At 40.2% G+C, this 24603-nt stretch overlaps 1 protein-coding gene across 3 annotated transcripts in view; it reads right to left on the bottom strand.

Moving 5' to 3' along the window:
• The window catches only part of KIF5C (kinesin family member 5C), a 144885-nt gene that overhangs the window by 40049 nt on the left and 80233 nt on the right, over positions 1–24603 (bottom strand). For all 3 annotated transcript variants that reach the window (XM_084643821.1, XM_084643820.1, XM_084643822.1), the window contains exons 13-21: positions 21540–21608; positions 14884–15090; positions 13005–13151; positions 10541–10729; positions 8274–8391; positions 6773–6849; positions 3380–3489; positions 2260–2361; positions 404–464 (exon numbers count right to left, since the gene is read on the bottom strand). In XM_084643821.1, coding sequence (XP_084499947.1) covers positions 404–464; positions 2260–2361; positions 3380–3489; positions 6773–6849; positions 8274–8391; positions 10541–10729; positions 13005–13151; positions 14884–15090; positions 21540–21608 — 1080 coding nt within the window. The remainder of the gene's footprint in view (positions 1–403; positions 465–2259; positions 2362–3379; positions 3490–6772; positions 6850–8273; positions 8392–10540; positions 10730–13004; positions 13152–14883; positions 15091–21539; positions 21609–24603) is intronic.

Below are 24603 nucleotides of genomic sequence, written 5' to 3'. Positions count from 1 at the left end.
CTAACATCTCTGAGAAATGCAATTTAAATTTATTAATACATTAGTTATGACATATTAAATCATAAATATCAAGTATTGAAAAACTTGTAAAGTGAGCCATTTGAGATGAGTATATGTAGGATCAGAAGTAAACAGATTAGTAAAATAGCTTTAGGAAATTTAGAAATAAGGTCTAACCTAGAGATGGGCAAAAAGTGGGTTGGTTCAGATCCTAAACTTATTCAAATCAAGTTCAAGACAGAAAGACAGTTTGGAAATATACTACTTTTAAAAACTTATTTCTCACCTAAACCGGTCATTTTCTTGCAAAAACACTGTAGGCAACAAGCACACATAAAAAGGCTCGCAACAAATCATTGCCCTAAGCCCTTGCAAAAAAGCTGATGTTTTAGTTATAACATACCACAGTTTCCTCCAGCCCTTTAAGATCTTCTCTTGCTTGTTCCCTTTTATCATTAAGCAGTCTAAAAAGAGAGACCCTTATGTAAGCCAAACAACCGAAATCATGAAAATAAAAACATGAAATAGAATAGCATCAGTCAAAGTTTTCAGATTTGGGTGGAACATTTGCACATCTGAGTAAAATGCACATCTGCCTGTTTGCATGTGCAATTACCCAGCTGCACACATACATGCAGGCTTTTTCAGCAGTAATGACTGAGCCACCATCTCCATTTTTACATAGATCTCTTAACTGTATTTGAAAATTTAATCTTCTATATTTTCAGGGAAGTCTGAGAAAGAGCCCAAATAAGCAACTAGTCGGTTTTCTTAGTGGTGGATTGTTTGTTTTTATAGTACAATAAGCCAATCTTCAATCTTGAAATGAGCAAGACATTTTCAGTTTATCTCCTTGCACAAGATAACAAAACCGAGCTCTGAAAAGCTTATTTTGGAATATACCAAAACAAAAAATAACCATGACATAACCAATATGATGTGCCCTGTAATTTGTAGGTTAGCCTGGTTATTGGGATGGTGTTTTCTGTATGGGTATTTTGGTGTAAATGCTTCTCACTAGGAGACAATCTGGGATGAGTCGGGCAAGAAGGAAGACATGGCTCAAGATGGTCAGCTTCCACTTAAGAGTTGTTAAGGGACAACACCATAAATATTAGCTCTGGTGACTCTGGCATGGTCCTGGACAACCTACAGAACTGGTCTGACCAGGATGGTTCAAAGCTGGCCAAGACTTGAAGTAGCCTCCTAGAGAACAAAGAATCCTTGTAGGGTTAAAAAGGACTCTCCTGAAGGTGTAAAGGGGGAAACCAGACAGACACTCTCAGACTGTACAGGTGTCTGAAGAAGCTAGGCCTGCCTCAGTTTCCATTATGGGATGGTAATGCTTTAGGTAAGATAGACATGTTTACATGTTGTAGACTTAAAATCCACTCTTCTCTAAATGTTTTGATCCAGTTGTTAAAAATGCTTTGTTTTAAGAAGATTGCTGGTCACTAGGGGCAGGTCTTCACTACCCGCCAGATCGGTGGGTAGTGATCAATCTATCGGGGATCGATTTATCGTGTCTCGTCTAGTCGAGATAAATCGATCCCCGAACACGCTTCCCATCAACTCTGGAACTCCAGCTCGCAAGAGGCGAAAGCGGAGTCGACGGGGGAGCGGCAGTGGTCGACTCGCCACCATCCTCACAGCCAGGTAAGTCAACCTAAGATACACCGACTTCAGCTACGCTATTCGCGTAGCTGAAGTTGCGTATGTTAGGTCGACTCCCCTCTCCCCCAGTGTAGACCAGGGCTATGTCACTTGTCTCTGAAACCCAACTGGATCTGCTGAGTGATATCCTATCTTCTGTGGTATCTATATGGCCTTCTCCATTCCCATAGTATCCACGCACCTCAGTCTTTAGTGTATTTATCCTCACAACACTTCTGGGAAATAGGCAAGTGCTATTATCCACATTTTACAGATGGGCAAATGAGGCAAGACAGGCAAAGTGACTTGCCCAAGGTCACACAAGAAGTCTGTGGGCAGAACAGGGAACTGAACTCATGCCTGCAAATCCTAGGCCAGTGTCCTAACCACTGTACCATCCTTCCCCTCTAAGCAGCTGGTATACAAAGGGTAACAATCTAAGAATGGAAGAATTGTGTGATTTCACCCAAGACAAATAAGGCCTATCACCTGAGCAGGTGCACTCAAAGAGATCAGAAAGGGATCAGAGGTGTAGCTAGCCCATAAGTATGACAATATACAAGAAACAAAACTTAAAGAGATCAGAGAAGGAGACTGCAAACTTACATGAGCTTTTCCAGTTTCATTTCTCTTTCCTGATCCTCTATTTTCAATTTATCATAATCGGAGCTCAATTTCTCTTGTTCCAATTGCAGCTTCTGGTTCATACTGAAATGAGAAGGGGAGAAACCTATCCAGCTTGATACAGACCATTGTAGGTAAAACACTTAGAGAAACCTTCACATCCAGAACAGAGTTACCCACAGAGAATGAACCTGCAGTTCCGCTGAAAAATTCTTGTATTTACACTAACCATGAAGGATCATTAACTGGAGTAAAAGCCTTAATTTAAATATCTGGGGGAAACAAAACATACAAACATCTTTTGTCCCCTCCCTCCACATACTCTTTTTATACCTCAAAGGCACAACCTGTACTTCCAAAACTTTTCTGTTTTCACATTTCTCATTCTCCTATTATCGTGCCTCATCCCTTTTATAAATGCAGTGGAAAATATGAGCATTACATTGGGATGAGACAGATTTAATTATTTACAGAACCAAGGATATAGCAGTAAGAAGCACAGTGCCCCGCACTGTACTTTACATCATAATTCTATTGAGAGAGAATTCCAGTGCAGAATTATGCACTAGAAGTACAGACGTGGCTTCAGTATGTTTTCGGGGTACTTCATGAACCAATATATAATGAAACTGGTGATGCCAAGAAAAAACACCCCAAGTACTGTAACAGGCAGCAGCTGGAGTTTACTGGCTAGTAGTTGTTTGAAGAACCAGAAAGGCTGCGGCAGGACCAGTGACCATGACAGGTGTTCAGAGTCTTTATTTTTCCAATTTGTTCTCATCCACTATTTCTATTATCTATAAGCCTTTAGGCATAACGTTATTCTGTCTTTCTTCCTCCCCTCCACTATTCTTTTTATTGAAGTAGATATAAAATACGGAAAAGGACAGTTTAATCCATAATATTCTACACTTTTCTGTCCCTTTACCTTCAAATCAGCACAGAATAGTTATATCGGTACCTGTACATGCTGGTTTCTAAGGCCAGCTAGTGCTAGTAGAGCTCTTGAGATACATAGGTACGGATGGAAGAACAATCTCACAGTGTCATTAGAACAGTATAGAAAAGGGCTGAATGACAGGAAAACAATGAGCAAGCGTACTCTCGGATTTCATCAATGATTTTCTGCTTCTCTTCAATCTCATCTCGTAGCCTGGACAGCTGTTTCTGGTGGGCTTCCCTGTGACTCTCCATCTGTTGCTCCAGTGCTTTCTGCCGTTTGAAAAACAGAAACAGTGTATTTCAATAGTTCATCTGCTTTTACTAATGCCTCATCCTTTCTTTTCTGTACATACGAGCTAAGTCAAACCTATAGTTTTAGATTTAAAAACTAAATCACAGCAGAACTTTACTCAATATACTGATTTACATAGACAGTGGTACCATCTCTTGCACCAAGTGCTTGACTCATGACAATGCAGCTGTCTTATGTGGGGAAGCCCTGATTTCTCTTTCTGTGGCTTTGAAAAGAACATGTACAGGAAGATGCCAGGTGTGTGTTACTAAGCATACCCCAAGAATTACAGCTGCTCCTGCCCTCTTCTATACCATTGTACCCATCTGTTTACCAGGAAAATCTTTTTACCGCTGTAGTTGTGCAGATGAAGAACACCCAAAGGGGGGAAAAAAAGCAGCTTACCCATGACACTACTGCTGAACTCCTGAAGCTAAAGATATTTCAAGTACTTTGGAAAGCTACATTTTTATTCTCTCTCTTTTTGGCTTGATGTTACATAGGACTTTTTTCCTCACACCAGCCATGGAATAATTCTGCATGGCTATTTAATGTAATCATTAATTTAGGTTTTTGAATCAGAGGTCAAATTCTTGAAGATCAGTTACTATCCCTGTTAAATACAGGATTTTCCCCCCACTTCACACAAACTGTAATCCTCATCAAAAAAAGTACCAGTTCTCTACATTATTGCTTAATATTTCCTCCTTGCATTCTACTTGCAGACAGGAAGGATAAATATCAGAAAATGTGTTTTGGCTTTACAATTCATTAGGTCATTCTGAGGAGGAGGTACTCAACATTCTTTCCAGATGATTGGGCAATTGTTTTTATATGATCTGGCCTTTTCTTATTAAATTCCAGTATAAAAACCATATTGATCCACAAGGCCTGATTCACCACTTAACTAATTTACTTCAATAGATTTCCACTGGTATTAAACTGAAGTAATGCAGAGGTGAATCAGGCTCATTTTTGTGTGTGTGTAGGTAAGGAAACCATTTCCAATTATAGGTGCTATATTAGGCATTGTGGCACCTTAGAGACTAACAAATTTATTTGGGCATACCCTTTTGTGGGTTAGAACCCACTTCATCAGATGCATGGAGTGAAAATACAGGAGGAGGTATAAATACATGAAAGGATGGGGGTTGCTTTACCAAATGTGAGGTCAGTCTAACAAAGGAGGTGCTGCAGTCATCACGACTATGTCGGAATATGAACAAGAGGCTGCTAGACAACACTCTCTGACATGTTTCAGAGTAGCAGCCGTGTTAGTCTGTATTCGCAAAAAGAAAAGGAGTACTAGTGGCACCTTAGAGACTAACCAATTTATTAGAGCATAAGCTTTCGTGAGCTACAGCTCACTTCATCGGATGCATCCGATGAAGTGAGTTGTAGCTCACGAAATCTTATGCTCTAATAAATTGGTTAGTCTCTAAGGTGCCACTAGTACTCCTTTTCTTTTTACTCTCTGACACCACATTCTACAGGCCATTACCCTCTGACTCCACTGACTCCACTGACCCACTGAGGATTACCAAAAGAAACTACACCATCTGGTCAAGAAACTCCCTAAAGAAACACAGGAACAAATCTACACTGACACACCCTTACACCTCCAACCGGGGTAGTCTACCTGCTACTCAAAATCCATAAACCTGGGAATCCTGGACGCCCTATCATCTCAGGCATTGGCACCCTGACAGAAGGATTATCTAGCTATGTGGACTCTCTCCTCAGGCCCTACGCTACCAGCACTCCCAGCTATCTTCGAGACACCACTGACTTCCTGAGGAAACTGCAATCCTTTGGTGATCTTCCAGAAAACACCATCCTGGCCACTATGGATGTAGAAGCCCTCTACACCAACATTCCACACAAAGATGGACTACAAACTGTCAGGAACAGTATCCCTGATAACGTCACGGCAAACCTGGTGGCTGAATTTTGTGACTTTGTCCTCACCCACAACTATTTCACATTTGGAGACAATTTATACCTTCAAGGTCAGTGGGACTGCTATGGGTACCTGCATGGCCCCTCAGTATGCTACCATTTTTATGGCGGACTTAGAACAACGCTTCCTCAGCTCTCATCCCCTTACACCTCTACTCTACTTGTGCTACACTGATGACATCTTCATCATCTGGACCCATGGGAAGGAGGCCCTTAAGGAATTCCACCAAGATTTCAATGATTTCCACCCTACCATCAGCCTCAGCCTGGACCAATCCACACAAGAGGTCCACTTCCTAGACACTACAGTGCTAATAAGCGATGGTCACATAAACACCACCCTATACCAGAAACCTACTGACCGCTGTACTTATCTACATGCCTCCAGCTTTCATCCAGACCACTTCACAAGATCCATTGTCTACAGCCAAGCTCTAAGATACAACCACATTTGCTCCAACGTGAAGCTGCAGAACTGGAATTAATTTCCAAAGTGGACACCATCAGATTAGGCCTGAATAGAGACTGGGAGTGGTTGGGTCATTACAAAACCTAAACTTAAATTTCCCCAATACTAATTTCTCCCTACTGTTACTTACACCTTCTTGTCAACTGTCTGTAATGGGTCACTCTCTTACCACTTCAAAAGTTATTTTTTCCTTCCCTTAGTATCCTGCTGTTAATTGATTTATCTTGTTAGACTGACCTCATACTTGGTAAAGCAACCCCAATCCTTTCATGTATTTATACCTGCTCCTGTATTTTCACTCCATGCAACAAATGAAGTGGGCTCTAACCCACAAAAGCTTATGGCCCAGATAGATCTGTTAGTCTCAAAGGTGCCACAAGGATTCCTCGTTATTTTTTGCTGATACAGACTAGCACAGCTACCACTTTAAAACATATTAGGCACTGAATTTCTTTCCTGGGTTCAAATGAAGAAGTGGATTTACTAAAACCTTTTAAATTCAATTTGTACAAATCTTTCAACTGAATCTTTTCATCTTTTGAAGTTAGCTCAACTTCCAAACCATCCACCTCCGATATTTTGGCTATAATGTACACCCCAGCTTTACGTAAGTGGCTTAACATTATCAAGCTCTTCCCTTTCAAATCAGGAAAGTCACTCCTGCATGGCATGTAGGTTTCCTAATGGAAGTTTATGGCTCTGATAGATTATAAAAGTTTGTTAAAAATTATTGAGCATCATGTGTGCGTCCGAAAGCAGAATTTGGACCTAACTGTCAATTTGACAAGTGTTCTTGGTGAGAAACAATCTATAATTGTGGCCTGCAATGCTACCTTCATTTCCTCTGCATCCTGAAGCAGGGTCAGATGCTCCTTCTCTTTATCCTGGAAGCTGACTTCATGCATTTTTTCTGTTAATAGTTTTAAAAAAAAAAAAATTAAGAATTAACCAGAGACTTACTCGACACACTGAATCTGAGACCATTAAAAAAAAAAAAAAAAAAATCACTACAACAGCTTTTTCTTTCCAGAAGCAGACAGAGAACTTCTGTGCTCACTTCAGGAATATCATATATTACCCATCTCTGATATAACAAAATACATGGGCACACTAACAATCATTTGTTGAAAAAGACTCACATATGGCTATGTAGGGCTCTATGTGAAGTGACATGTGGATAACCCATCCATCACCTTCTCCACTTATCACCAGGTCATACCCCCTCCATATTCCTACAACTCCTCCCCATTCCCAGCATCCTGATGTCTAGTTGTGACCCTTCCCACTCTCTTTAGGCCATGGTGACTTCCATCCTTTTCTTCTACCTTTTCAGGGGATCCAAAGCATCTGATGCCACACTTACCCCTAGGAATAGATGGGGAAGCCTGAAGGTGGAGACAAAACTTGCCAGAACGTTAAATAATGAATTCTCTGATACAGCCTGCTGCTCCTGGAGTCCGAAAGGACCCCCAACAAGAAATATGGGGTGATGTTCTGGTTGGCAGGTGTATGGTGGAAATCAGGACCCATTGTGGCAGTGTGTGCTACAGAGGCTTAAGGACACTAGAGAGAATTGCTCTTTCAATAAATTTTGCATATGTTGTCACAAAAACCTAATTTGCCATCCATAAAATGAAGCCCATGTATTTGAAGGATGTAACATAGCAGCTAGAAAAGGAACATTTCACCCAGGATCAAACAGTGAGCAGTCTCCCCAGTTGTAAGCAGGCAACCCACAGGGCTTGTATGGGTCAGCAACTAGGGGGATTATTCCAGCTGGACTGAACTCCAAGAACATTACAATACCATGGAGGGCCTGATGCTGTTTCCACTACATGAACTAGGCTGCTGTGGCTTAGCTTTCATAATAAGCACAGTGTGTACTGCAAGTCACTGAAGTGTGTGACAGTGACTGTGTTGTTCTGTCCTAGGACTGAATACTAAGCATGCAGGACAATTTATTAGGAGGATGGAGGAAATCATTTGTTGTCAAGTTTTCACATTCAGGTTTCCCAATAGTAACATCCATGCAGCCTCTTCAGAGCTGCTTTTGCTTCAAAGAGACCCTGAGCAATGCCTAGGATTAGGCAAACAAATTAAAATCCCGACTATCCAGTCTGGCTCAGCCATGTCATCCTTCTAGTAATGGGATGAATTAATGGCAGGTGGGCAGGGGCAACCATTATTTGCAAGGAAAGCCACAACAACATGCAGGATCCCCAGAAGGTTGAGAATGTGCCAGTTGGACAGAACTCAATTTTCTAGCCTGTAGAGACAAAAAGTCTATGACTAGAGGCCCCCCACAATTAAATTACCCTATTTTAAGAACAGTACCTTGAGCACGCAACTTGGCCAGCTCTTCATTAAGCGAGTCTTGTGACTCTTCTAGGTGCCTTCTCTTCTGTTCCATATTTTGCATGTAATCTGTAAGGGACTTGATCTTTGCTTCATGCTTTAAAAAAGTGAACAGTAAGCAGATATAACTGGCAAAGTTTGTTATTTAGAAAATCAGGTGCTTTCTTCCTATAAAGATTAGGGACGTGTGAAAGCTCTCTGCATCCAGAGCTACCTACTAGGAGCATGTGCTGTACAGGATCTAAGATAGATGTAACACCAACACAATCTTAATTCTTTGTGGCCTGTGGTTAACACTATGCAGCATGACAGGGATTTTCACAGTACCATATGGAATACAGGACCAGCTTGTTATCAAACTGCAGCAATATTTTAAAGTCAAATTCACTTAACATTAGGATGGAATATATAATTGAGTGGCTTCCTGGGCATCTCAAGCTGTACTGCTAGGAAACCAGATGTGTTGGTCAATAGCAACACTGACCATTTGCTCCTATTTTTTGTTAGCACATCTTTAAACAAGAAAGGTCACTTTAATTAATAAAAATAGCAGCTCACATTTCAAAAGTAAAAAGAACAAAATATATTTTATTTTGAAACAAATTCTATTCCTAATTTCTGAGTTAAGAGGGGCCTGTGTGGGAGCTATTACAGTTCTACTGATGAGATCATTTCATTTTAAGAAGACCTGCCTCGGCATGAAGAAGAGGTCTAGATTTTTGAGTTCACGTTATATTTCCGCATTAAGGGCAAAAGCTTGAAAGGTTCCAAGTACCTCCTAACCTTAATGGGAGTTGAAAGAGTTCAGCACCTCTCAGGAGTGAGTTCTCAATGAAAAGTACATGTCAAATCCACATCTATCATGGTGACAGTCTGCTAGATTTCTAAGTTTGACAAGAAGTGTTTGGAATACTCATTCCCCAATGTGGGGAATTAGAGCAACACATGGCAGAGAGACTCAATTTTAAGGGCTCAATTTAACAGTCCAAACCTCTGTTAACTGTTACTAAGTTTCCTTCTAGGCTTAAATACAGATAGAGCCTCAGCATGGTCTTATTCACAGGGCTCCCAGAATGACAAGAAAAAAGTTCACAGGCTTGAAAGAATTAATCTGGTTGGTTTCCACACAGCACTAAAAGCATTCAAATGCCAAAACAGAGATATGGACCATCAGTCTCAGCACAGTAGTGAGTTCCACTCCCACTTCTGATCCTGCCTCATTCAATGGCCTCTGACAAGTCACTTAACCTTTTTCCTCAGATTCTCTATCTTTACAGGGGTGTTGAGGGGAATAATTAGGTAACATTTGTTAAGTGCTTTGGACATGAAAAGTGCTATGTAACTGTTAAGTATTAGCAGACTCCAGTACAGAATTTCATTGATTAAAAAAAAGCCCTGGGATCAGATCATTCATATGCATGGTTCATTTCACATTTCTGAACAAATGATCTATCCAGTCACAAATTGGTCTCATGTCTTTCTGGAACATTTAGAAGCACGTTACAACTTCTGCCTTTCCTTATCAAGATCTACAGTAAGTTCAATGGCTTGGAGAGCCACAGCAACTGCAAAACTGGGCCTGTCCCTACTTATATTTTAATGATAAACTCCAGTTTTTTCAGACTACGTGCCAGCAAATTACAAGTGGTGGCCTCACAATCCCTCCCCACAATCAAGGAACATGGAGATGACCACGTGGAATCAACAAAACCCCACCATATTGGCAGTAGCTGGTATTCAGCACATTTCCTTTCCTTTTTCCCCTTTAGGATCACAAAGTCTGACCCAGAGGGGAATCCTCCAAGCTCTTTTTCTGGTCACACAACAGCCACCAGGAAACCCTGCTGCTCAGAATTATATGGTACCATTCTCCATAGTTTTAACAGTATCATTTCATATACTGAACTGTAGATCTGCTAATGGAATGAATGCCTCTCCCGGCATGTTTTACGAATGAGCTGGATATTTGTTAATTTCATTTGCATGACATTTTTTAAGTTAAAGGCACAGTGTTAAAGGTATAGAGTTGCAGAAATAAGGTTGTTTCTTCAGCATGTGTGTATAAGCTGTACTTTACAGTGTGAGGGCGACAGAAATCTACAGCCAAGCAGCATGCTCTCATCACTGAGAAGTAGCATGTTTAAGAAGGTTGGGGTGGAGGCAGGAAATTTCAATGAAGAAGAGGGTAAATCACTGAGACTTATGCCGAAAAGAGGAGGAGGAGGAGGAGGAGGAAAGAGGCATACTTGTGAGATGAGAAGCTGGCAGGCTGCAAGTTCCCTCTCACTGGCATTCATCTTCCTGTTGGAGTCTATCTGGGCACTTTCCAGCTGCTTGCTGCGGTTCACCAGAGATTTCACCTCAGACTTCATCTTACTGATGTACAGCCGTGCCATAGTGAATTCCTCCTCAATTACCCCATTCACATCTGCTAACTAAACACACAAAGAGTTGCATTGTTTAATACAGGCTTATAAAAGAAAACAGTCAATGTAGAAAACTTTCTACTAGTGAACCAGTTGTCTAGAGCTAGGGAAATCTCAGTAATACACAGCAGAACTCACAAGTCCTGCGTATACCAGCTCGGATTTTTTTCCATTTACATTCCAAGACGTCGTATCACTCAACTTCTCAGAAACTTCATGGATAAAAGTCAGACAAAGGCCAAAAATTAAGTCTTCCTGCTCAGATTATAACCACTGATCCACTGATTCAACATTAAAAGTGGGAATAATTTAGAACACTTGCCTTAATTGCAGTGACACATTGCAGAAGAGTTTTCCTATGCTGCTGGACTGGCCATGAACCTCCCTTTTTAAAGCGACATTATAAAGCACCCTCAATTGTTACTTGTTTACACTGGAAACTGCCCTGTAAAGCCCTGGATTCTTAATTAGTACAAAGCCTCCACTAAATGATAAGCATCTATTTTCAAGTACTGTACCCTTTAATATAATTTCATATACAATTACATGTCCACCAGGGGTTGCTGTAACATCTTATGCAAGATTCACTCTTGTGCTACTGGAAAAAAAATGGTTAAAAAGAACTTCCAGATCAGATTACATTAATTTGGACAGAGCTCCCTGTAGTCTTATATCAGCCCTAGATTTACTGGCTATTTGGATCAACTGAAAATTGAAATGGCATGACAGTTTATTTAAATATTGCTTATTTTGAGATTGCAACAGCTAGATTTCCAGAATTATCAGATATTTTAATATCAACTAATACACTGAGGAACATTCAGAACCTGTGGAATCCAATGATAACAGCAGAATTCCACAAAAAGAAAAGGAGGACTTGTGGAACCTTAGAGACTAACAAATTTATTTGAGCATAAGCTTTCATGAGCTACTAGTCACTTCAGAATTCCAGGTGCCTAATTTTCTCACCGTTCATTGAGCTCGGAATTCCTCAGCAAGCATGGATTTTCTCTCCCTCCCATACCCAAACATGCCTTCTAGCACCTCTTAAATGAACAGTTCATACTCCAGGAAATAATGATGCAGGATGTTTCATAAGAAACACGTTGCCAGATAAATAAGGATCATGTCCTTTGTAATCAGAGAGGAACTGAGCACTTGCAAATCCCATTGACCTCAGTGAGAGAGAAGCAGGTACACAACAACTCTCAGGATCAAGTCCAAGGGGTACAGTATATCATGGCCGGGTATCCAGAGGCACATACTGTTTTTTATCCTTGAAGTACGGGGAAAGAGTTTAAAAAGTAAGATGCTAGCTCCAATATTCCAAGTGAAGCAAAGAGGAGAAAGTTAGTACACTAAAAAGACAACATGAAACACTGCTTAGAAATAGATCTGTCTAATGCAAACTTGCCAGAAGGGTCTAGCAACTAGACAGAACATTTAGTTTCTAAAGAAAAAAGTGACATGGCCAACAGCGTAAAGAGAATGTGTACATGACCTACAGTGAATAGTTTGTGTAAACGGATGCACAGGTTTAGCCAATGGCCATTAAAATACTATTTCCAATGGTTGGAATTTCCTTTATCTACAGTGGGAGAAGTGAGAACCTTGAAGAACGTGGCCAGCTGTCTGTATTCAGAGGAGCCAGTCAGCATGCAAATTTCAAAGCACTGAGTGGCTGAAGATTTCAGGTATCTCCAGAATCATTTCCACACCCAAAGTTCTACTGTGTCAATAGCATTAGTTTATTTTCCACTTTGTTATTTCACAGAAGAAGAAACCATTAATAAGTTTCCTCTCCTACATTGGCTATAGTCAGGCATATGCTACAGCAAGGCTGACATATATTGGGTAATCAGAAAAATTCACCAATGCTGGAAATTGACAGATTTGAGTTTGTCACCAATACTTTGATTTCCCTGAAAATTTGTGAAATTTCTAAACTCAGCCAGTGTTTAAATGGTGAGCCACAAATGTTTCTCCTCACAGGACTCCGGCCTGATCTGCTGAACAGGTGCTAATACAAATCTCTGACTTCTCAAGAACAGAGCACGCTCATCACAACAGATTGCATAAGCTGCATGGTGGTTTTATGACCTAGAAAAACATCCACTAAGACCAAAACAAAATTATTTTAATTTGTGATCCAAGGAGGATTTAAATATCAGACTACAGAGGTGAAAGGTTGGAGTACCCAAAGGTTGTAAATACCCAAAACCACCCATCCTCAGAACTACATCTTCATATTCTTTTGAAAAAAGCAATACAAGATCTGGCTTACTGTTTTAACATCATTGGTACCAATGATTCCTCCAATCTCTCCCAGATCTTTAAGCAGTAAGTTCAAGATCTCTGTAGCTCTCTTTTTCTGATGATTGCTGAGTTCTTGCAACTGACCCAGCTCTCGTTGGGTGGCTGTCAAAGCCGTCTGGAAAAGATTTAAGAGATGAAATTACAAACCTGTCTAGTGATTTACCCTTTATACAGGGCAGCAACTATAGTTCAGAAACCCGACAGTTCATACTCTGAGCAGAACAAACCCACAGGAGTCAGTTTTCCTATTTCAGCATTTAAAAGGTTGTCTTTAAATGGTTGTTTTTATGTCTTCCCTTTGATAGAGGTATAATTGTGACCTCACTTTTTATTTTCCCTTGTTTCAGTGCCATTCCATGTGGTACAGGCTGTTCAATTGTGGCTTTCAGGCTACAGGATTATTTATTTTATTCCTCCTTTTGCAGAATTCACTTAGAGTCTGACATCCAAGTTACATATTAAACACACCAACATCTACATCTTTCTAGTGTTTGTACAGTAATGCCTTCTATCTAACTGCCTGTCCTCATCACCAGGGCCCTCAGCAGACAGCCAGTATGCCTTTTAGCAAATAGCATAGTAAAATGAAAATTGCTAATATAATGTTAAAAGCATTACCAACATGAAATCAATATTGTTGGTATCAGTTACAAAATAATGGAAATCAGAACCTGACAATGACTCAAATAGACATGACTCACATGTGCTCCAGAGTCTATCCTGCCTAACCCTTTGGGTATTTAAACCAAATCTAGATTTGAAGATCTTGTAGACTAGGAAATAGTGGGTGATGTGGTTTGATCACATCCAAGAAGCTAAGGTGTGTGTCATGGGAGAAGAGAATAAGAAATGAATGAATACAAAATGTTCTTGTAAATATTGGCACTCTTACATCATCCCCAATGCCTGTGTTTTCTCTACTGCAGTCAGAGAAGTCAGGAAAAAGAAACATTTATGTTACATCCTGGTGGGGCTTGTCAAGATGCAGATTATTCCAACCTCCTTGAAGGGAGAGGGGTGAAGGAGGGAGATTTTCACCAACTTGGCAGTTTTAGGGTAGACCTACACTTCTAACTGGGTAAATTTCAGCTTGAAGCAACATACCCATGTTAGCTCCAATCAAGCTAGAACCGTAAAAAGAGAGCGTAGCTGCAGCAAGGTGAGTGGTAGGAGGGGTTAGCTGCCCTAAGTACATGCTTAGCATCTGGGATAGGATTGCACTTGAGCAGCTAGCCCATCCCACCACTCCCAACACTGACTATATTCATAGAGCACAGGTCCCTCAATCAGAGCTAGCGTGGGTATGTTTCCTTGTGCTGGAATTTACACTGCCAGCCTGAAGCTTAGATATACCCTTAGTGAGTGAGGCTGAGACATTGTAGTGACAAAGTTGATCTACATACCGGAATATTGGAAGAACAAAGAAAGGAGATAGCTAACAGATGCTGAGAAGAAAGTCTAGTCATTAGAAAGAACATTACTATCGTGCTTTGCTCCTACAAATTACCATTATATTTTAAGTGTTGTATGCAAGTATCTGCCAACAATTACCACATAATAGAATCAGAGTCTACCACAATTTTATTCTTCAAGATGGGCGATACAAGAGGTAACTCTTGGAAAATGTTGGCCTTCTAATGGCTTCTCAACTTCAGTTTTTAGCAACAGCAGCTAGTTATACACTTGACTAGAATATTAATAAAAGATTTATAAATTGGTACAGACTAGTGGATATCTGGGATGCCCCAAAAACTTTTACATCTTCCTAAAAGTCAGTCTTTTTGACAAAGATAAACTGCATGTGAAAAACAGACATCAGATAGAGGAATAACCAGCAATGCTCCTACTGTTTTCTGTGACAGTTCATCAGCCAGCTGTTCATTGGCTCGGGTCTTGTCCTCCACTTCTTGTGATTTCTGGTCATAATTGACAGCTAATTCCTCCAGGGCCTGAAGAACCTCTTTCACCTCATCTTTTGCAGCTTCGTTTTCAATCTGAAGACGGGTCAGTTCCTCTTGGATCTTCTCATAATCTCTTCTAGTGGAAGCCAAGAGCTGGAAATAGATGGCAAAGATCCCAAGTAGGTCACTGTTCCCCCAAGAACTAGCTCAAAAGAGTTACAACATTGACTACAGGAGATCTTGACACGCTACCAGAAACAAGAGATTTTGACTCTACCAGAAACAATATCAGCAGCAGGTGTAATGTGCAAATATATCTTTGAAGAAACTAAGCAAAAAAACCTCTGGACCCCATAGAAAAGAAAGCTTAATCAAATGCTATTATGCCACAAGATTCACACAGAAATACTTATTTTGAGCAGTTTCATAGCTTCAAATGCTTTTTCCACTCTGAATTCAATGCTGTCCAAGCTAAGAACCAAAATGAAAAAGACTTCAAGCCACAGTGTCACAACTTTGAAGTGAACCACATAATAAGCTGCCTAAAGTAGTTTGGGGTGTCTTGTGGCATTTTGTTATAGGGAATATTTTAACAGGAAAAACTGTGATAATCATTTTAAGTTGAGTTAAAAGAAACTGTAGACAGACTTCTTTTAAAAAATTGCTCCTATTTTCAGAGATCAACTTAAAATAAGCAATTTTACACGCAAACTGTGGATTAATAAAAAGAACACAGGTTTAGCACAGACTGATGGCTGTCTCCAACCTTCCTGTTATACCCATCTAATCCATTTCATTCTCAAATAAGAAGGGACATAGGTAAGTTTATAGGATGGCGAAGAGTGTGCAGAGGTCAATTTCATATTCTACTCTCATATCCTATTCAATCTTAATAAAATAATTAAACCATGGAAAATTCTTCAAAATTCAGATTGCACACACTCTGAACTGGAAAACCTCTCAAGTAAAGTTACCTCTAGGAGAACAGTGTCAAAATAAAAGAGAAAACTGAAAAGTATCTCCCAATATTTATTGCTAATAATACACTTTTGGAAAGTCACAAGTTGAAAAATCATTGTTTAAAAAAAAATAAAGGCAAAATGCAGCACCAAATAAAGACTACAAATTTCATGCATCAATTAAAAGAAGGGGTTATTGATCGGGGTCATCCTAATGGCAATATCCTGGACATTTATTCAGTAGATGCTTTTGTTTTTAAGGGTCTCACTTGATGGGTTGGCTGGAGCTTGAAGTGCTGTAGATGTAGTTCTCCTAAACTACTCACAGCCCTTAGTGCCAAATTAGTAGTCCTGATGGGTGCTGAAGAATTAAATCCTGTCCAGCTTAGCCAGAAGGATAATGAACATGCCATGGGAGTGGAGGGTTAAAACAACGAAGAAAAAAAATGGAGCTCTGAAAGATGGTGTGGTAGGCTCTTCTTTCTACTGCCATACTTCATAGGAGTGATAAAAAGTTAGGAAAGTATATGGTTATCAGCCTGAACTACCACTGTCCACTATCTCTTTGCCCCCAAGCCTTGAGGAAGTTCAGCTCTAGATACAAAACCAGAACTGAGATAGACATTTCTAGATGTTGAATATATAGAAAGAGAAGGTGAAGAGGAAAGCTGGAAAATAGAAAGCAAGCAGGTCAGTTTCAGGACACATGCCCCTGCACCAAAAGTGTGGAAGAGATGATTCATCATTAGGGAAATGCACCCAGCTGGTAATACTGTAGCCTCAAAGTGAAGTGTAAGTTAATTTATCAGGACCTAGGGATAGGAGATGATTTAACAATAATAACCAAACACCTTAAAACTATTTCTCCACTAAACTAACATAGACTACTCCTTACAATTTATTTCAGGTATTTTGATGTGCTTACCACTGCGGTTTCACAATACCAAAATCTATTGGTGCAATATACTACCTAATGTGTAAGTGACAACACTGCCCTTTACTTGATTGCAGGGAAAGGGGGGAAAATCAAGACTTCAGGAGCTTAGTTATCTCATTCTTTACCTACTGGTTCACAAAGAAGAGATAAGCCTTAATAATACTGACAGATAGGTGCAAGGAAGAGTTCTCTGTCTTAAGGGGTAAAGATCTGTGTTTCTGGAGTTCTGTTCCCCATGTTTCGCAACTTTGAGATGTAAGCTTCACTGTGGGGGCTATTAGAAGCAGTGTATTTACTACAGAGGCCAAAGAGAAAGAATCAGAATATAGAGGAGTGAACAAGTTATTGGACATCCATCCAAAGGAAGAGTGACTGAAATCTTAGGATGGTTGGAACACTGTGAAAGGTCAATTTATGCACACATACATACAAAGAAAGCAGACCAGAACAATTTACCAAGCAATTAATCTTAATTTAGTACATGGAGTTCTATCCCTCATGTTCTAGTAAAGTTTAGGCACGGCCTTCCTGCAAAGATTCAAAATTACACCTGAGAATACCGTATGGCAGTAGGTAGCCCAAGTGTATGTACTTTCACTGGAGAAAGAAATAGTTAACCCATGGCAAAGGAATTCTAAGGGTATTATAACAGCATGTGTCCTATCTGTAACATGGTTTATAATAGCATTGAATCTACTAGTTTAATCAGCCAGAAATAAGTGCTCTGGCTAATTAGGGAGAACAGCCACATTGCATCATATATCAATGAACTAATCACAAGCAGTAGTAGACTGCAGGTGGATCATTTCAATGAGAGCTGTGAGAAGCTGGTGAAGTTTACAGATATGAAGTCAAATCCCCAAAAACCTCAGTTTCATTCTCTAAAAGAGGAAATTAGCAAAAATATTGCACTGGCTTCCAGAAGTGACAGACTGCCATCCCCCACAACTTCCAATAAAGCTTCTAAGCCAGTGGTATACTAGCCTTAGGATTTTGATAATAAAGTTGGTGACGCAGGAATGAATGCAAAAAAGAAAGAGAATGGTCAACATGGTAGGGATTAGAGGCCACTGAAAACAAACTAATATTGAGTAAGGATCCAGACCGAGGCAGGAGATGAGCTAGAATACAGGAGACTCCCAAGTAATTAAACATCCAAAAGGAGAGTGATGCAAATAGCCCAAGAAATAAAGGTAAGAAAAGATGCCAGAACTCAGGAGTACAGAAACTATACAAATGGGAAACTAGAGAAAATGAGTGAGATTTGGACTCTAAATTAGACTTACAGACATTAGATCCACAAAGGACTACATTCTTTTATGAAACAGAAGTAGATGGTTTAAAACCCTATAAAGTTAAGAATACACACCAGCAAGTTGTAGAATGTAATTTGAAGTATTATTGCTGGCAGTATGTGAAATGCAACACTAATCAAGACACTCATAAGAACATAAGAATAGCCATACCAGGTCAGACTAATGGTCCACCTATCCCAGTTTCCTGTCTTCTGACAGTGGTCAGTGCCAGATGCTTCAGAGTGAACGAACAGAACAGGGAAATTTATCAAGCGATCATCCCCTGTCATCCAGTCCCAGCTTCTGGCAGAGCATGGGGTTCCATCCCTGACCATCTTGGCTAATAGCCATTGATGGAGCTATCCTCCATAAACTTATCTTATTCTTTTTTGAACATACAACATCCCCTGGCAATGAGTTCAACAGGTTGACAGCTGTTCAAAGCTGAACAGTCCCGGTCTTCCTAATTTCTCTTTGTATGGAAGCTGTTCCATATCCCTAATCATTTTTGTTGCCCCTATCTGAACCTTTTCCAATTGTAATACATCATTTTTCAGATGGGGAGACCAGAGCCACATGCAGTATTCAAGCCTACCATGGCTTCACATAGAGGCATGATGATATTTTCTGTCTAATCAGCTACTCCTTTCCTAATGGTTCCTAACATGGTTAGCTTTTCTGATTGCCGCTACAGATTGAGCGGATGTTTTCAGAGAACGCCGTACAATGTCTCCAAGATCTCTTCCTTGAGAGTGGTAACAGCTAATTTAGACCCCATTATTTTGTATGTATAGTTGAGATTTTCCAATGTGCAGAATTTCATTTGCCATTTTGTTACCCAGTCACCCAGTTTTGTGAGATCCCTTTGTAATTCTTCATAGTCAGCTTTCGGATTAACTATTTTGAGTAATTTTCTATCATCTGCAAGCTTTGCCATCACACTATGTACCCCTTTTTCCAGAACATTTGATGATTACCTATTCTTTTCCTGAAGCTCGTCACACTGGCCATTGTGGGAAGACAGGATACTGGGCTAGATGGACCATTGGTTGGACCCACTATGGCCATTCTTATTTTCTTATATACTATGTTGAAATAGAGAGTGACCAGATGTCCCGATTTTATAGGGACAGTCCCAATATTTGAGGCTTTTTCTCATATAGAAGCCTATTACCCCCCACCCCCTGCCCCGATTTTTCACACTTGCTGTCTGGTCACCCTATGTTGAAAAGCACTGGTCCCAGTACAGATCCTTCGGGACCTCTCTCCCTTCTGAAAACTGATCATTTATTCCTACTCTTCGTTTCCCATCTTTTAGCCAATTACTGATCCATGAGAGGACCTTCTCTCCTATCCTATGACTACCTAGTTTCCTTAAGAGCCTTTAGTGAGGGACCTTGTCAAAGGCTTTCTGAAAGTCCAAGTACACTAAAACCACTGGATCACCCTTGTCCATACATTTATTGACCCCCTCAAAGAATTCTAATGATTGGTGAGATGTGATTTCCCTTTACAAAAGCTGTGTTGACTCTTCCCCAACATACTGTGCTCATCTGTGTTTCTGATCATTCTTTTTTTTTTTTTTTTTTTTTTTTTACTATAGCTAACCTAGTGAGGAGAGTTCTAAACTACATTTGATGGGGGCAGAAGACAAAAGCCCACAGGTAAGTCAAAAACATGGAGACCTGGGACAAGGGTCAGAATCTAGGCGGAGCATGGGCCGTTACAGGAGGAAAAAGGGAAAGAAAAGAGAGAACATAGAGGGGCAATCAAATCAGTATCATGTCTGGACACTGATGTGAGAAATAGGAGAATAAGCACGAAGAACTCTCAAAAAAGAAAAAAAAGAGGTAGGTGAAGGGGTGAATTTTTCTGTGTTTAACGGATCTCAGTTCACTTGCTGCACTGGTGTGTTAGAGTTACTCTGTATTTCGACTGCTTTAACAGCAGAACTTGACCCAAGAAAAGCTTAAAATATAAAAAAAAGTTGGTCAAATGGCAAAAGAAAGGACAGCAAAAAATAGAGAATTTAACGCACTATAAAAACATTTCACCTCCTCCAATATTCCAAAAAAACCCACAACTACATTTGAGAAGCTCAGTAATAGTGATTTAGCATTTGTACCGTACTTTACGTCATGTTCACACAATTACTACTGTATCCTCTTACCATCTCTGTGCGGTAAGGATCATCCTCATTTAAACACACGCATATTCCTTTTCCAGACACAGACACTGATATAAAGAGATATTAACTGATCCACTTAAGGCCTCAGAGCACATCAGTGGCAGTGCCAGGATGAAAACTCAAGAAAAACTGATTCCATTTTCCAAAGACACTCCACTAAACTATGCAACCTACCAATCAGTAATGCCCAATCCTGGGCACTACTAATTCATCAGTAGTAATAATTTTTAAAGTGTCAGCATTCCCAAGGAACTCAGGTAATTGGCTAACGTCCACCTTGGCTTGCATTTTACAAGACAAACACAGTGAAAAATGTTTTACCAGCATTTCTCACTTTCAAACCCACAGAGGTACCATCCTGTATATCAGGAGTGGGCAAACTTTTTGGCCCGAGGGCCACACTGGGGAATAGAAATTGTCGGGTGGGCCATGAATGCTCACAAAACTGGGGTTGGGGTGTGGAAGGGGGTGTGGGCTCTGGGCTGGGGAAGAGGACTTTGGGGTGTAGGAGGGTTCTCTGGGCTGGGACCGAGTGGTTTGAAGGGCGGGAAGGGGATTAAGGCTGGGGCAGGGCGTTGGGTGTGGGGAGCGGCTCAGGGGTGCAGACTCTGAGCGGCGCTTACCTCAAGCGGCTCCTGGAAGAAGTGGCATGCCCCTTCTCCGGCTCCTACATGGAGGCGCAGCCAGGCAGCTCTGCACGCTGCCCCATCCACAGGCACTGCTCCTGCAGTTCCCATTGGAGTGCTGGATGGGGCCATTGGAGCATATAGGAGCCGGAGCGGGGCCATGGTGCAGCCCCCGACCCAGTGCCCTAGCCAGAGCACCGGAGTGGGGCCGAGCCGCATGGTGCGGCCCCTGACCCAGCACCCCAGCTGGAGCAGGGCCGAGCCACATGGTACAGCTCGCAGGCTGGCTTAAAACAGCTCACAGGCTGGCTCCATCCCACGGGACGTAGTTTGCCCACCTCTGCTCTATATTATGGCCCAGCAATATGGTGTACTCGAATGTGTGCCCATTTAGACTTCAAATTCTCAAGATGACCAAACTAACAAACCCAAAGTTTAAACCCTTCCATCTGTCATATAAGGCAACTCTCATCCAATAGATTTTTAGACAGTTATAACATTTAGCAGCATAGCTAATACGGTAATATTAAAAAACAAAAGCTCCCTGTGAAACAAAATTTTTCTAACAAAGGTTATTTGGATTTTTTTTTTTTTTACCTCATCTTGATCCAACATTTGTTGTTTTAGTTTCTCAGCCAACTGGCTCTGCTGGTTGATTTCATCATCCTGCAATTTAATAAAAAGATTTATTTCTGTAATTTGGATTTGAACCCTTTTCTTTTCTTTTGCGGGACCTGTACAACAGTAATGCCCCAAGATGGAAATAAAATCAGTATAAATATGGATGGCAGAAGAAAAAGAATTATAAAGAACAGCTACATGGTTAAAAAATACATAAGTGATTAGATGTCTCAATAAAAATCATAACATGCAGCTAAGCAGGCTTGCCTCAGATCATGACTACGACACTGGAATGGCAGTAACTGCATCAAGCAAACAAACCAGTGTTAGTCAATTTGTAATTACATAACACAACAAGATATTCGGTGCTATGGTTGTAGACTCCAATTAAGGGCTTTTCCAAACACACATTTATATCTCGTCTCTCCCTCCTTACACTGAAAGAGTTCCAAAATCTTGACAATCCTGGTGACTCCAAAATGGAGGTGCTTTTATAGGGAAAGATCAGTCAGCAGTTTCACTGTAAATGTTTGATGTTCAAAAGTTTAATTTAGCTGTGATAATATAGATATTATTTTATAAAAACGTCTGCCACTCTATTCTGAATGGAAATGGATTAGAGGTAGGTTTATTAAACAAGAACTAGGACCAGTCCTGAACTTCATTAAAAAAAATACATCATAAAACATGGGTACACTTTGTTACATTTATTTCTTTCCTTCCATATCAAAGACCTTGAAGGAAACATTATCCACCTTTGTGTGGATACTGCAATTCTATTGACATTTCAGGTTTTTAGTTAAGGCAATATCCTCAGGGCTAGAAATTGTTGTTGAATGCAGAAGTAGAAGAGAGGTGTCAGACTCCACTGAATATATTCTCTAAAAGCATGGATTCAGATAGACAGGTCAATCCTGGCAGCTGACAAAGTCGCTCTCATCCATTCTTGTGAAAAGGGATGTCTATCTGTAAAGCAACTCAGCATCGAAGTGACTGCTTTTGTGCCCCATCGGAGTCCATCAGAATTCTGAATTTTACTGGCAGCCATCCTAAACAATAGATTGATTTCTGATGGCAAGGCTAGCTATCAAGTATAGTATATAGGACACTTCACTCCCAACACTTAAAATGGTCTTTCAGATTTCCTGTAAACATAAAATGTGGGTTCTTGAGAGTTATAAATGGGAAAGTCTTGTTTTTATATTAGGGAAAATCACCACCCTTCATATTCCCTACAATCGTGTAATAATGGATTGAATTGTGCATTCCTATATTTCCTGGAGAAATAAATCTCAAAAAAAGTGCAAGTGACTACAACAATCTACAGTTAGTCCTCTGAATAATAATATAGCCTGTGTGGCTTTAGAGGGGACGGGGAGAGTAAGTAGTTAAGTACTTTATGACTAGAATTTTTACCTCTTGATAAGCTATGTCGAATATCTGCAATTTAACCAAGCAGCTCAGATGGTATTTTGAAAATCAAATCAAGGATTAAAACACTGCTTGATATTTCTGGGGTCAGACTGTGCATGGTTCTTGTCCAAGGACAAGAGCACAATGGAAAGCACATGTTCAAGTAGCCCTAACACACTCTCCCACTGCATTCAGGACTCAGAGACAAGTGCAGTCCCTGTGCTCTCCTGAGTCCAACAGATTTTAGCTATCAGCAGACAGAGAGCCAATGCAGCTTTTTAGGCATGATTTTCCATTTGTGTTGAACAACCCTGATGAAAAAATACATGAGTTAAAATGAAGTTTTGATTCAGGAATATTTTTAAGCAATCATCAGTTTTTGCCAAAATGTTCTTATCTTTTGGCACTCCTAACATATATGTTATAGTTAAAAGAAAATATTTCTGTTCGGGAGATTTTGTCACCCAAGCCCACCTATTCAGAATGATAGGTGCCCAATAAATGCCTCTATCATATATTTGAGAAGTACTGATAATGTATTGGACCTGAACAAGACAAATAAAAGACTCCTGTCTCAAGGTACTTGCATTCTAGGAGACTGACATAGATAGACAAGATGCATTAGAAGACCTAAAGGATGGTCTCAGATTTTACTTATTAAATTTTAATTTAACATTTGTATCTCATGCTCTCTTCCCCTCCCACCCCTGCCTGCTCCTAAATAATGTTGAGATGAGGTGGTAGATAACTGATGTGGGTTCTGGATCTCCTGGAAAAGGTGAGGGATTCAGGAGGAAGGGGGACAGGCCCTTACAAATTAATGTCTATCTTTCCATAGACTTCAATGAGAGCTGTATAGAGACATACATGAAGAAACTGTGGAGTAAAATAGATGGATACAGGAGATCTGGTGGTGGGACTTCGAATCCTGGATTGCTTCCTACCCACCCAGAAAGAAAATTCATGGGGCTCAAAATGAAAATATAGAAAATCTGTGACCTCCACACTGAGTAATTATGTAAAATGGAGGATTGGTAGAGGTTTAGTGAGTTTCAATTATATGGCTCTGGTGCCAAAATTCACTAGATGTTTAAAAAAAAAAAAAAAAATCAAACAGGGCTGGAAGGCTCTCTCCCCTGTTCTATTTTCATATCAGCTAGTGAGTATTAAATATCAAGCTGTAGATATCAGATGAGCTTACTGTTTTTAGGATGATTAACCAATAATAGAAAAGTCAAAGTCTGTTTACTATTCTGTGCAGTTATAGTCACAGTGGGACTGCATAAGGGGAAAAAATAATCCATAGGACCAGTATTTACCATAAACAGAGACACTCAAGAGTAACAGCGGTAAGAACATAAAAGTTCCTATACACAACACAGAGAAATCCCTAAAGCAGTTCAAACAGTTCCATACTATGGTTAGACTGAAAATGAGCAACTTTGAGGAAGAAAACTGAAGGCAATTAGGCTATGGCTACAAGCCAAGAACACACACAGAGACTAGTTTAAACAAAAGTATATAGCAGAGAAAATGTTTCTTAAAACTATATAAAAAACTGAAGTAAGCCAACAGCCCCCTCACCTGTGGAGAGGGGCAGCCTCAAAGGTGCCTCTCACCACTGTGA

Source organism: Lepidochelys olivacea, assembly GCF_965140295.1.
Source record: "Lepidochelys olivacea isolate rLepOli2 genome assembly, chromosome: 11".
Taxonomy (NCBI): Eukaryota; Metazoa; Chordata; order Testudines; family Cheloniidae; genus Lepidochelys; species Lepidochelys olivacea.
Note: the sequence above shows the minus strand (reverse complement) of the source record. Positions and strands in the feature narration are given on the sequence as shown.